This window comes from Mustela nivalis (assembly GCF_964662115.1).
Source record: "Mustela nivalis genome assembly, chromosome: 8".
NCBI lineage: Eukaryota > Metazoa > Chordata > Mammalia > Carnivora > Mustelidae > Mustela > Mustela nivalis.
The window spans coordinates 48,287,447-48,301,235 of NC_139027.1; the positions used below are offsets into that span (position 1 = coordinate 48,287,447).

Here is a 13,789-nt window from a genome sequence, read left to right on the forward strand (position 1 = left end):
AGACACTGGAAAGTATGGCCATCAAAGAAACAAAGTAATTGAAAACATCCCTGGAGAACCACAGACATCAGAATTAAGACAAAAACTTCAAAACAACTGTCTTAAATATGCTTGAAGTGCTAAAGGAGCCACGGACAAGCAACTTAAAGTGATCTGAGAAGGGATATACACACAAAATGAGAGTATTCATAAACACAAAGAAATTATAAAAATGAACCAAACAAATTCTCACACTAGAAAGTACAAAAATTGAAACTAAAAGTTCACTAGTGGAGTTCAACAGCTAATTGGAGCAGGCAGGAAAAAGGCAAACTTGAAAACAGGACAATTACAGCGACCAAGTCTGAGACTGGAAAGAAAATAGAAGAAAAGCGAACAGAGCCTGAGAAACGGGTGGGCCACTGCCAAACAAACCAGCATATATGGATTACGAATGTCCCAGAAGGAAGCAGAAAGAATATTTAAAGAAATAATGGCCAAATACATTCAAAATTCAATGAAAACCATGAATTTGCAAATCCTGGAATCTCAATGAACACCAACTGGAATAAAGGCAGAGGACCGCACCAAGACCAAGTACAATGAAGCCGCTGAAAGACAAAGGCAGGGACAGTCCTGAGGGCAGCACAGGAGAAGCAGCCCCTCATAATCAAAATACCCCCAATAAAATTAACAGCCAATTCTTTTTTTTTTTTTTAAGATTTTATTTATTTATTTGACAGAGAGAGATCACAAGTAGGCAGAGAGGCAGGCAGAGAGAGAGAGAGGAGGAAGCAGGCTCCCTGCTGAGCAGAGAGCCCGATGCGGGACTTGATCCCAGGACCCTGAGATCATGACCTGAGCCGAAGGCAGTGGCTTAACCCACTGAGCCACCTAGGCGCCCTTAACAGCCAATTCTGATCAGACACCATAGAGGCCAGAATGCAGTAGATGCCATATGTAACATGTTCAAAGAATAATACAGCCAACCAATAATACAGTATCTGACAGAACTGTCCTTCAAAAATGAGGGAGAAATGAAGACTTTCCCAGGTAAACAAAACCCAAGGGCACTCACAGAAATCAGACCTACCCTATAAGAAATGCTAAAGGGAGTCCTTTAGGCAGAAATAAAAGAATAGTAGATAGTAACTGGAATCTGTGTGATACAAATAAAGATCTCCAGGAAAGGTAAATACAGGGGAAAATATAAGCTAATATTGTGTTGTATTTTGTTTTATCTCCTATATGATTTAAAAGACAAATGCACACAAAATAATTTTAAATCTGTTACTGAGCACACAATGTAGAAAGATGAAATTTGTGGCATCAGTGATATAAAGGGAGAACAGAACTTTATAGGAGTAGAGATTTTATATGCTATTAAAGTCCTTGGTATCAACTCAAAGTAGATTATTATAAATTTAGGATATTAAATGTAATCCCCACAGTAACTACCAAGAAAATATTTAACAAATACATACATAAAGAAATGAGAAGAGAATCAGTTCACTCCAGAAAATCAACTTAACACAGAAGGTGGCAGTAATGGAGAAAAGAAACAAAAATGGTATATTTAAAGGAAAAAAATAAGAAAATAGCAGAAGTCCACCCTTTCACTAACTGATTTAAATGTAAGCATATTCAGCTTGGCAAACAAAAGGCAGAGATTGTCAAAACAAATAAAAAGCAAACAAATGCACAAGATCCAGCCATATGCTGTCTACAAGAAACTCAGGATAGCACCAAAGACACAAATATGCTGAAAGTGAGAAGGATGTGTGTGTGTGTGTGTGTGTGTGTTTTCCAGTAAACTCTGCCCTCAGTGTGGGGCTTGAGCTCACGACCCTGAGATCAAGAGTCACACACTCTACTCAGCCAGGAGGTTCCCCAAGAAACTCTATGTAAACAGTATAGACGAGCAGAGGTAGCTTTTAGTATTACCAGATAAAATAGACCGAAAGCACAAAATTGTTAGAAGAAACAAAAGATATTACATATTGATAGAAATCAATTCATCAAAAAGATGATACAATAATTTATGCACTGAGCAGGGCCCCCAAAATCTTTGAAGCAGACATTGACATAATTAAAAGGAAAACTAGACAGTTCCGCAATAATTATTGGAAACATCAATATTTCACTGTGAAAAATGGATAAAACACTGAGAAGATCAATAAGGAAACAGAAGACTTGAACATTATAAATTAATCAGACCTAACAGTCATTTATAATACACTCCATCCAAATCAGATGAATCCAACACTCCATCTGATCACAATCCATACATTTTCCTCAAGTGCACAAAAAACACTCTCCAGGATATGTTAGGCTACAAGACTTTCAATAAATTTTTCAATAAATTTCAAAAGACATATGAAGTATCTTTCCTGACCATACCAGAAAGATGCTAGAAATCAGGAACAAGAGGGAAAGTGAAAAATTCACAATTATGCAGGAATTAAATAGCACCAATGGGTTAAAGAAGAAATTGGAAAGAACACTGAAAAACACATGAAGCAGTAATTACGTTCCAGAGTCTATAACTGGAGTATAAAGAGAACATGAACACAGCAGCTCAGAGAGATAACGTGCATGTCAGTATTCACTGCGGCATTACTCACAATAACCAAAGGGTTAAAATAATCCAAGTAGTCATCAATAGATGAATGAATAAACAAAAAATACAGTATATTACACAACAGAATATTATTTAGCCAAAAAAGAAAGGAAACTCTGTTATGTCACAACATGGATTAATATTGAAAACATATTTGGCAAAAGAAGCCAAACACAAAGTACAAACATTGCATGATTCCACTTAAAAGAAGTATCTAGAAGAGAATAATAAAACGTAGAGTGGGATTTACCAGGATCGTGGAGAAGGGATAGGAAGAGTTATTACCTGATGGTCAGAGTTTCTGTTTGGGATGAGGAGAAAGTTCTTGCATGACACAATGAAGGTAATTAATGCTGCAGAAATCGAACATTTAAAAATGGTTAAATAGCAAATTTTATGTTACATACACTTTAACAAAATTTGTATCCAATGCACATTAAATACATTAAGATTTGCTTTGTTTCTGGAGGAAAATTCGCAAGTATTTTAAAGATGATTTTTTAGAGTGAAAACCATGACTCACTGTGCTGTTATGAATGAGCACAGGTACTAATGAGTGGGTCCTATTTACACAGCTTTAGATCTTGAAATGGATTATTCACTTGCTCTTCTACCAAGTTGAAGTGTGTTTATTGAGGCAAAAAAATGAAAAGGCTTTTTAATGGTTGTCTTTTGACAAATTAAAGAGAAGAAAAATATTCAATATAGACTCCTGCTAAAATTTTATTTTGCAAAGCTATCTCAGCAAGTCAACCACGTATGTGGTACATACGCAGCTTCCTGAAAGGGGTCAGATGGCCACGGAACAACCATTCATGGAAAAGATCAAGGATGGGATGAATGTTAAGAGGCCCAAAGGTTAACACCTAAACATTTCTTTTGGAGAAGACATCTATTATTGAAAAAAAGGGTTACATAGGTTAATTTGTCAAATGAATTATTCAAATGACCATTAAAATATACCACAGGGAAAGAGACAGGACAAGAAAACAGACAAGATGCAACCAGTAGAAAACACTGCAAGGTTTTAATGAGACATAAAACCACAGGACAGAACAGTATAAGAAATAATCAGAACACAATTCTGAAAGTTGACAAAGCATATGGACTGATTGGCAGACTCAAAGAAAGGCCAATGAAGCCAGCAGTGGAGAAATGTGACAATCCACCTAATTCACCCTCTCAGAACTGTCCGGTCAGCAGATCCAGTCCCTTGGCAACGGGGGGTTAAGGACAGTGGTTAAAATAAGAACTTAATGAAAACTACTTGGAGGTTAAATCCCTAAAATCCTTTCCCCTACTCCTCACTGTGGCTTGGCAAGCCAAAGGAGGTTTTCTGTACTTCAGACACTGTGTGAGTAGCAAGCCAAAGTGTGCTGGTGAGGAGCAGGAAAGATGGCCAAGATGGCCACATACACATGCTGTGCCAGAAATTCCATCCTTCTTTCCCCATAAAGTTACACAACACTGGCAGAGAGCTCTTTCCCATCCAGGAAGGAGATGGAAGCCTTGACTTTGGAGAATCTGACCAAACCAAGACATTCACCTGGAGAATGGGCTCCCCCAAAAAGGTCCACCCAGATAACCCTGAAAACAGCCCTTCTCATGAGTCCAAGGCTCATAAGGAGCTTTTTAGTCCATTGTTCAACCAGAAGTAGACAGCTGATGTCCTGGCAACGCCTAAAACAGGAACACACACACACACACACAGGAGAAATCTGAAGAAAACAGATCCTGCAGAAAAACAATTAAAAAAAAAAAAAAGGAGCACACAAACACTATCATGAATATACTCAATGGTAACAGAACAAATCCACAGGCAGGGATACAGAATAAGAACGAAGAACTAATAAGAAAAGGAACAATCACAAATCAAAAAGGGATTTTCAGATTTAGAAATATGAGAGCAAAGCACAGTTGGAAGATTGAATTAAAGAGCTAAAAACCAAACAGATGGGGTTAGGGGTGGGATAGGGATAGGGATCCAGTCCTGGAGAGCCAACATCAAAGAGCAGCGGAGGGGAGGACATCATCAGTGAAGAAGATTCCGCACCCTCCTCCCCCCAGGAAGTGAAAGATACAAGTTAGCATACTGAAATGATACATCAAATGTCCACCATAATGGATAAATATAGATTCACACCAAGGCACATCTCTGTGAAACTGTATCACCTTGAGAAGTAAAACAGTCTACAAGCTTTCAAGTCACATACAAAGAACAGGAATCAAAATAGGTTTTAATTTCGCAACACAACTGGAAATAAGACAATGTTGCAATATATTCAAAATTCTTAAGATTACACCCCACCTAGAATTCTATAAAATATTAGATATGATAAACATGTAAGGTCTCAAAAGATTTATATTCGTACATACTTCCTCTAGAAGTTTTGGTAACAAAAGATATGTTCCAGAAAACAGTAACAACTAAACAGAAAGCCAAAAAATCCCGAAAACTGATCAGCACAGGAGAGAAGTGAATGCAAATCCCCAATTAGCCAAGCGCCAGAGGCTGGATCCACACAGCATGATTTAAGACGTCTTACAGGTCTTCATGAGCACTGCCCTTGTTAAGACCTGTGCTGGCCCTGTGTGGTACTGTACTCTTTTTAACCTGATGAACACCATGCTCAGGGAAGCCTAGCTCAAACTGCCCAGAGACTGATTTTCACCATGTCCTCACACGCCAGGTTTCCACTCCATTCAGCTACATGGACCAGCAAGGACACTCCCAGTATCCCACAGAAGTATTGTTTTGAGATGTCCTCTGAGCTGGAGTTTGATTCATCTTGAGGTGAAAACCAGAGCATATAGAGCAGTCTACTCCCTCCACATTTCTGCCAGGCATCTGTTACCCACACTCCGGCCTATCAGATGGCCTGCGGTGAGCCTTCTATTTAAGGACTCACGACCTTAGCCATGAACCACCTCAAAGTGATCTTATATATTCTCAGGGAAAATGCAGCCGGACTATGACAAGAAGACTTAGGTTCTCCCTGAAGCTTTCATGTAATAATGATATTGTCCTCTTGTATCTGCCAACAGGTTTCCCCAAACGAGGTATGTTGTTTTAGAGTGTATATGTAGGTAATAAACCAAAAGAAATGCAAGGGAATGACTGACACGGTCAGGATAGTGCTTACATCCAGGGGAGGAGAGAAAGATGTACTTACAGACACACAAATCCAAGTAAGTGTTCTATTTCTTAACCTTCTTGGAGATTACTAAATGTTTTACCTCTTGCCCTGAGGTATCAATGTTCACTTTATTATTATTCTTCATATCATCCCTTTCTTGTATTTACAATTTATTTCACAAACTTAAAAAAAATCATCCTACCACTTCCATGTTCAGGGTCCAAACTTGATGAAGAGCATTTGGTAATGATATAACTCTAAAGTAACAAACTGGTGTGCTCATTTTATTTATTTTTTTACAATAGTACTCGTAAACTAATGAATGCCGAGTTGATTTAATGACTATGTCCTCATATAAGAAATTAAATTGGTCCTTAAAGAAATCCTCCGGGAGTCAGCATCTCCTCTGCAAAGAACCGAACTGATTCTCAGAATCAGGACTTTTTCGATGCTTCAATTTCGTCCCATATTGCAGCTTCGATTTTTGAAGTATCATATTTCCGCATCATATCAAACTCGAGCCACGGCTGACTCCACTTCTGAGCTTCTTTGATTTGCTCTTCAGTTAAACAGAGATCAAATCTGATGCCTTTAATATTAAATTTGGGACGTTCCCAGCGTTTGGACCAGGGTTTAGGCTTCATTTTTACTTTCAGCTATGGAAGATATAAAAAAAATTAAAAAAAAAAAAACAATATTTTAAGCTGATAATCACAAGCAAATATTCTTCTAAAAGTTTTCGTTAAGATGACTCTTTCTTACAGGGAACTATCTTTCTACAGAGAACTTTCATTTCCAAAAGTACAGCTTATACCTGATTCACAGGAACATCGTGGCTAGGTTCATGTGGTACCGGCTTCATATCCATATCAAAAGTGCTGTATTCCGGAAGGGCGTCTCGTAAGTATAGCAAACTATCATCCAGCCGTTTCTCTAATTTGACTACCTGGATCTCCTGGATTCGGGGATTATAAAGTTCAAAGCAAATCTCAACACCTAAAAAGAGAAAGTATATTTTTACCCTCTAAACCCAGATGTCTGCATATGCCTCTTACAACAATAAGAATTACTTCATTACAGAACTTGCAGTTTTGCACATAGAAAATGTGACATAAATTTGTCATTTTTAAAATGATCAACAGAAAAAGAAACAAGCTAAAGTCCATGTAGACGGAAAAGTGAAAAAATCTGAGAATTTGATAGTTTAAAGAAAAATTCTTCTATAAACAGGCACACATCTCTTCACATCTGATAGTATTCACATGGAGAAAATTTGAGGAAATTCTTCACTGCCATGTTCTTGTTTATTGTTTAATTGCTTAAAAAAACCTTAATCTTTTGCATTAAGGGCAACAGGACTGATGACGTAAAAAAGAATAAATAAATTCTCAAGTTCTAACTTTGGTTTAGAAGCCCCTCTAAAGGATGGCCTGGGTTTTAAAACATGCCGGGGCCCTCTATATGAAGCAAGCTCGGAGCAGCTGAAGATATGTCTTCTGTAGTAACCAATGCTAAAGGGAAAGAGTATATTCTCAGGTTTCCTGAAATAAACTGAAGAGAAATACAAATATATGTGATCATCATTAACACCTTCTGTTTAATGCCAGGATCTAATCCATGATTTACTACACACCTGTTCTGTTCCACGTACTCGGGATTTAGGAACTGTACCTATAGTAAACCCAAAATAGGTCAAGATCCTTTTCTTCTCCTAATGCTTACATTCTAATGGATGACAAACAATAAACACACCATAATCTCATTTACAATTCATAATTTCACTTAATTTCATAGAGTCAAGACAAACAGTGATAACATGTGGCTGGGGGATAAGTAGAACAAAAATAGTTCAGTCAGGGAGAGCCTCTCTGAAAAGATGATCTAAACTGATGCGATAGGGGTGCCTGGCTGGCTCTGTCAGTAGAACATGCGACTCTTGCTCCGGGTTGCAGGTCTGAGCACCATGCTGGGTAAAGACTACTTAAAAATAAAATCCTACAAAAAAAAAAAAAAAAAAAAAAAAAAAACAAATAAACGGACACTATAAATAACCAAGAAAACTCCAGGCAGAAAAGACAGCAAATGTAAAGACCCTGGGGTCTTAACAAATTTGCCGTATTGGGACAAAACCAGAAAAAAGTCCTTCTGGCTGGAGCCTAGTGAGTTAGTGGGTCAGGAAAGTAAACCAGACACACAGCACAGGAAGTGGTGGCCATGGAGATGGAGATGGAGAAACAAAACAGGAGTATTTTTTTAGAGATTAAGCCAAGAAAAACCGATTGCCTGGATGTGGGTAAGAATGGAGAATAAATAAACTATTTACAAGCTCTTAATAAGCTATTTTTATATCTCCTAAATTTTTGGTTTCAGTAAACAGGTGGGCAGTGGTGCCGTTTCTAGACATAGAAAAAACAAAGAGGAACACACTGTGAGGAGACACAGAATCCTATTCGGAACTCATGCTTAAAAGATATCCAGTTGGAAATGTCGAAAAGCTAAATGTTCTTTTTTTTTTTTTTTTTTAAGATTTTATTTATTTATTTGAGAGAAAGAGTGTGTGAGAGAGATCAGCAGGAGAAGCAGACTCTCTGCTGAGCAGGGAGCCCGATGTGGGACTCAATCCCGGGACTCCAGGATCATGACCCGAGCCAAAGGCAGTTGCTTAACCAACTGAGCCACCCAGGCTCCCTCGAAAAGCTAACTGTATGTGCAAATCTGGAACTCAGAAAGGGTCAGTTCCCAAGATACAGATTTGGGGCCTGTCGTCATATGGATGGTATTTAAAGCCAATGGACTGAAAGAACCACCAAAGAAAGTTGTTTTTCCCTTCAACCTGTCCACAGAAAGTACTTTAGGAGAGGGTGACAGGGAGTGAACAGCCCTGAAGGAGTCGATGGCCAGTATCTCACACACAGTACTGCACACAGCTGACCACAATCCTGGGAGGTAGAATCTACTATTATCTCAATTTTAAGAAAGAGAATCAAACCAAGGTCCGTGTAAATTACACCTGTGTTTGTGTCTTTCTATTATAAGCATCTTCGAGCACATGACCTGATGGAAAGCACACATTTCTGCAACCAGCCTAGTCCTGCTGAGCCCCTCCACGCAGGGTGCCACAGGTCAGGAGAGAAGAGTCACGATTCTCACGTTGACTTTTCTTTTCTTAAAGATTTTAATTATTTATTTATTTGTCAGAGAGAGAGAAAGAGAGAGAGAGAGAGAGCACACAGGCAGGCAGAGGGGCAGCAGAGGCAGAGGGAGAAGCAGGCTCCCTGCTGAGCAAGGAGCCCAATGCGGGACTCGATCCCAGGACGCTGGGATCATGACCTGAGCCGAAGGCAGAGGCTTAACCAACTGAGCCACCCAGGCGTCCCCACTTTTCTTGAATACAATACTTCACCGTTGGGGATCATGTCCCCATAGCACACAACTCTGAAGAAGAAAACTTCACTGTCCTGCCATTTTGACTCATAGTCTTTCTAAGAGGCCACTTGGGCCTCTGTTTTACTAGGCATAAACAACAAATTCTGCCTTTTTAAAGATTCCTCTGATTCTTATCAAACTATGATGATTGTGGTGACCGTCACAATATAAAGCAAAGCAGGGGCATCCACTTTAGGACAAAGTGACTCATCCAGACATCACTGTGTTTATCTTAATGTTCTCATGAGTCATTTACTCCAGCAATGAATGTCCCCACACTGTGTATAGTCCCCTGTGTCCTCTTGTGAAGTGGCCAGAGGCTGGCAAGTCCGTTGTTCCCAGGTTGCACAAGAAGCCAACCTCCTGGGGAAGTGACTCGTGGACATCCATCCAGCGGCCTGTCCCAGTCCATTCTTGGGCCCCAGGCTCCACGGCAGAACCAGATGCCTCATCCCAGGATGCACAACACAAAATGGAATCCTGAGAGAACACCTCCCAAAAAATCAAACTAATGCAATGAAACCTACCTTGTCCTTCGATAGTATTTCTAAGGATAAAAGTAGCTCCAAGGCCAGCTCCTGATCTCTGGATACAGATCCCCAGAAACTGGCTGGTTTTCCCACTGGCGAACTGGTCGGCTGTGGTCACGCGAAGTATGCTTCCTACACATGCAGAGGAGAGGTGAACTTTGACGTGACATGCGAAACACATGAACAGCATAACCAGGCAACCTCGTAACTTCTTAAATATTTTAATACATTAGGAAGAGGTACCTCGTTTGGGCAAACCCAGAGAGGTGGAAAACAGCTCCCCTAAGTGAAGAAAAGGAGCCCTTCCCACCACTAATAATAAAAGCGCCCGGCTCTTACTGACCAACGTAGAACTCTGGAATATGGAGTACTTTTCTCCTTTCTAACATGTCTTTTCTTTCTATTTGAAATTTCAGAGGATTTGTTCTTCCCCTTGGAGGAATAAATTCAGGACTCAAGAATCTGTGAAAAATAAAAAATAAAAATAAAAGGCAAACTTAAAAGCAAACTGTTGCTTTACCAGAAAAATTAAAGACTATGATGTTGATGTGTTTTATTTGTTCTTCTCTAAAGAAAAGTCAATTCTTTATTCCTAAAATTGTTGTTAATGCCCATGAAAATAGCTAACAATTCCTGAGTACTCACCTGGCATTAAGGGCTTATGAAAACTAAAAGTATAGAATAATGCTTACAACAATCAGGCAGGTATAGGGTTATCATCCCCTCTTCACAGATGAAAATGAGGCTTGGAGAAGGTAAGTAACTGACATATTGTTATATTAACCATATACTTATCAAGTCAAGATTTAAATATAGGCATGTCTGTCAGGCTACAAAGCCTAGGGCCATAAACCACAGGCCTCATATTGAGTTGTACATGTTAAAACAAGTGACACTAGAAAAATATAAACCTAGAAATCATTAACTGCTAACTAACTTTAAAAGTAATCTCCCTATTCTCTTCTCTAAGCTAACTTCTTTAAAGCATAAATGGCATTACCCTGAAAATTCATGTCCTTATTACCCATCCCAAGAAATAAGTGATCAATATTCTTGAAGCCCCAGTGTACGCCTCCCTCCCCTCAGTTAATTACTACGGGTAATTCATTAAATTTGGTGATGATTATTCCTATGCATTTCTCCCATTTCTGTCATGTTGCTTCACTAGTCTCTCAGGAATTCCCAGGGGTACCCTGAAACTGGCCCCCGTATTCTTAAAGGAAAGGAGATACCAAAGAAGCAGGCCACTTCAGGTGAATAGGTGGCAGCTTCAGTAACAGCAAACAGAACTTACATATGGGCTTATTTTGGGCCGCAGCAAGACAAATGAATCTCCATACCCACTGCCAAATCTTAAAAAGTTATAAAGAGGCCCTAAGTGGGCTCCGTCACACATTCCAAGTAGTCATTTTCAACAACATCATCATATCAAGGCTTTGTCTTTGGAGCAGTCTCTGGGGGGCAGGAAAGGCAAGCAGAACCCACACTGCAAGAAGAGGAGAGGGGGCGAGGAGGTGGCTTCCAGCCCACATATCAATCAGTGGTCATGTCTTTTTTTTTTTTTTTTTAGTTTATTTTAAAGAGAGCCTGAAGCAGGGCTGGATCCCAGGACCCCAAGATCATTCCCTGAGCAGAAGTCAGATGCTTATTGAATGAGCCACCCAAAGTGCCCCAGTGGTCATGTCTTTTTGATGATGATGATCCCCAACACTCAATTTCCTCCTTTGAAAATTTTTAAAGCCACCAAAAATTGAAATGGTAATACAACAAACACCCATATATACATCACCTTGTTTCACCAACTGCCAACATTATGACATATGTGCTTCATATACACATGTAATTTTTTTCCTGAACTATTTGAAAATATCAAACATCAAGATGTTTCATCCCTGAATATTTTAGAAAGCTTCTAAGAATAGGGACTTTCTGCTACATTTACCATAATACCTTTATGACATCTAAGAATTTCTGCATTAATTCAATAATACAATGTTATATACTTTGCATTTAAACTGATTTATATCTATTTAAACTCATCTATCTAATTGTCCTGGAAAAGATCTTTTACAGCTGTTTGTTGCCCAGTCTAAACTATCAAAAGCTTCACACATTACACCTGGGTATTACTCCCTTTAGTCTCTTAAACTGGCACTGTTCCTCATCTTTGTATTTTTGTAACACTGACTGTTCTGAAAAGTCAAAGCCCATTGTATTATAGACAATCCAAGGATTCTGGATTTCTTGTTTCCACATGTGTAGACCAAGTTAAACATTTTGGGTAAAAATATTACACAGGTGATCATGTGACTGTCTTATTCTATCATATCAGGAGATATATAACGTCAGCTTGTATGGCTACTACGGAAGCTAGGTTTGATTACTTTGTGAAAGTGGAGAATTTCCCCTATAAATTTTATACTTTACATATGCATGTATGTCTGGGCAACATAAAAATGTTATCATACTGTATCAATTCTTCTGCAGGTTGCTTTTTTCCCTACACATCTTAATTGTGAAGTTCATCCATGTTAGCTCTAGTTCATTCATTTTTCACTGCTGCATAACACTCTATTACATAAATGTATTTGCCTATTCACCTACTGATAGATATCTCTGTGTTCATCCTTGTACATGTATCCTTAAGGGTACATATTTATTATTTTTTTCGTATTACTTTTAGTTGTGTACCAACCTGATGGAATGATATACACAACCTCAAACTTACTAAATTTTGCCCAGTTGTTTTCCAAAGTAGTTACATGATTTACATTCCTATTTATTTAACTGAATGGTATGAAGTTTTACCATTTAAAAGAGATATTCCTTTTCCACATTAAAAAAGGCTGTATAAGGAAATCTTTTTTGAATCTCTAGCTTCCATAAATTCTGTGTTATTTCGGCTTAGAACTGGATATTTGCAAAGTTAAACACACACACAGAGGCACACAGAGGTAATCCAATCAACAATAAAGAGCCCTTTCAGAAAGCCTTATATCACACCAAGTTTTTCCCGCTAAAACTGGCTTTTTATTAAGGTTGTTGTACAGTTCTATGCTTTCTGCAAATCCTAGGTTATCTAAATTTACAGGTACCTCCAAAGTTACCAGCATTCATTAAGTTGGCCAAGCTTTTAAATCATTGTTTTGCGGAAACAAAATTTAAGACGCAAATTAGCGGAAAATTTTATCGCTGCATCGCAGTTTCAGGAAACTAAAACAAGTGAGTTTGGGAAGGGAAAACAGGGTGAGTTCTGGCCAACCCATTTTTACTAAGCCAAGGAATAATCGACTGCTTAAACAGGTAAAATACGATGTGCTTCAGAGAAAAATTCTCAATACAGGCTAAAGGCCAAAGCAAAGAGCTTCAAATCGGGGGAATCCTTGATTGAAGTTCTGATTTAGTAGGAGTGCAGAGAAAGGTCAATCCTGGCTTGGAAAAAACGAGGAAGACAAAACTAAGTTGGTAGAGCTCTGCATGAGCTCATGAATTCCTGCACACAAGCTCGTGCACTGAGAGAGAGTTCCAGCTCGGCTTTAGAGTCCAGATCTCCAAAGCAAAGGCAGGTTCCCGAGCGCACAGACCCAAAACGCCCGGGCCTCACCTCCTTTCCTGAAGCGGCGGACGGCGTTTGTCCACAATGACAGGTTTCGGCGGCGGCTTGAACGCGCCGGGGTCAGCAGGTCTGGTGCTCTGCGGACGCTCCGGCCCCACGCGGGCCCCTGTAGTGCGGGCGACAGAGGTCAACAGAGCTCGCCCTGAGCTCCCGCTGAGCCCTGCAATCTCCCCCAACTCGCGGTCCCACGAGGGTTGCCCCTGACTTCTAGGCTCGCCTCCCTCGAACCTGGCCCTGAGCTCCTTCTTGGCCCCGGCTTGCAAGCCCCGCTCCACTTACGCCAGGCGATGGAGGCTGGAGCAGGGAGCAGCACCCTGGCGGCTCGAAAGCCTCGGGACAGCTCCATTGCGGCCCCGCAGGCCCCTGCAATGGAGGCCGCCATGTCGGTTCACTAAGGTCAAGACTACAACTCCCAATAATCAGTGCGACGAGGGGGTGGCTACTTGAGGTTGGATGGCGGCTGCTAGGGGACAAAATAGCC

The 13,789-nt window shown here is 39.8% G+C and overlaps 1 protein-coding gene across 1 annotated transcript; it reads right to left on the bottom strand.

The window, feature by feature from the left end:
* Positions 1-5,999: 5,999 nt before the first annotated feature.
* On the bottom strand, positions 6,000-13,729 carry MRPL19 (mitochondrial ribosomal protein L19). Its single transcript, XM_082743680.1, has 6 exons — positions 13,588-13,729; positions 13,297-13,414; positions 10,036-10,154; positions 9,690-9,824; positions 6,551-6,732; positions 6,000-6,392 (listed from the first exon to the last, which is right to left on the bottom strand). The coding sequence occupies exons 1-6, from the start codon at positions 13,688-13,690 to the stop codon at positions 6,171-6,173; spliced, it is 879 nt and encodes a 292-aa protein (XP_082599806.1). The 5' UTR covers positions 13,691-13,729; the 3' UTR covers positions 6,000-6,170.
* Between the last annotated feature and the right edge of the window lie 60 nt (positions 13,730-13,789).

What these genes read in the sequence shown, in the direction of transcription:
- MRPL19 (XM_082743680.1), bottom strand. Translation starts at nt 13,690, where the DNA reads ATGGCGGCCTCCATTGCAGGGGCCTGCGGGGCCGCAATGGAGCTGTCC. An exon ending in TATTCCAGAGTTCTACGTTG is followed by an intron (nt 9,825 to 10,035) that starts GTCAGTAAGAGC and finishes CTGCATGTGTAG; the next exon opens with GAAGCATACTTCGCGTGACC. An exon ending in AAATACTATCGAAGGACAAG is followed by an intron (nt 6,733 to 9,689) that starts GTAGGTTTCATT and finishes TTCTCTTTTTAG; the next exon opens with GTGTTGAGATTTGCTTTGAA.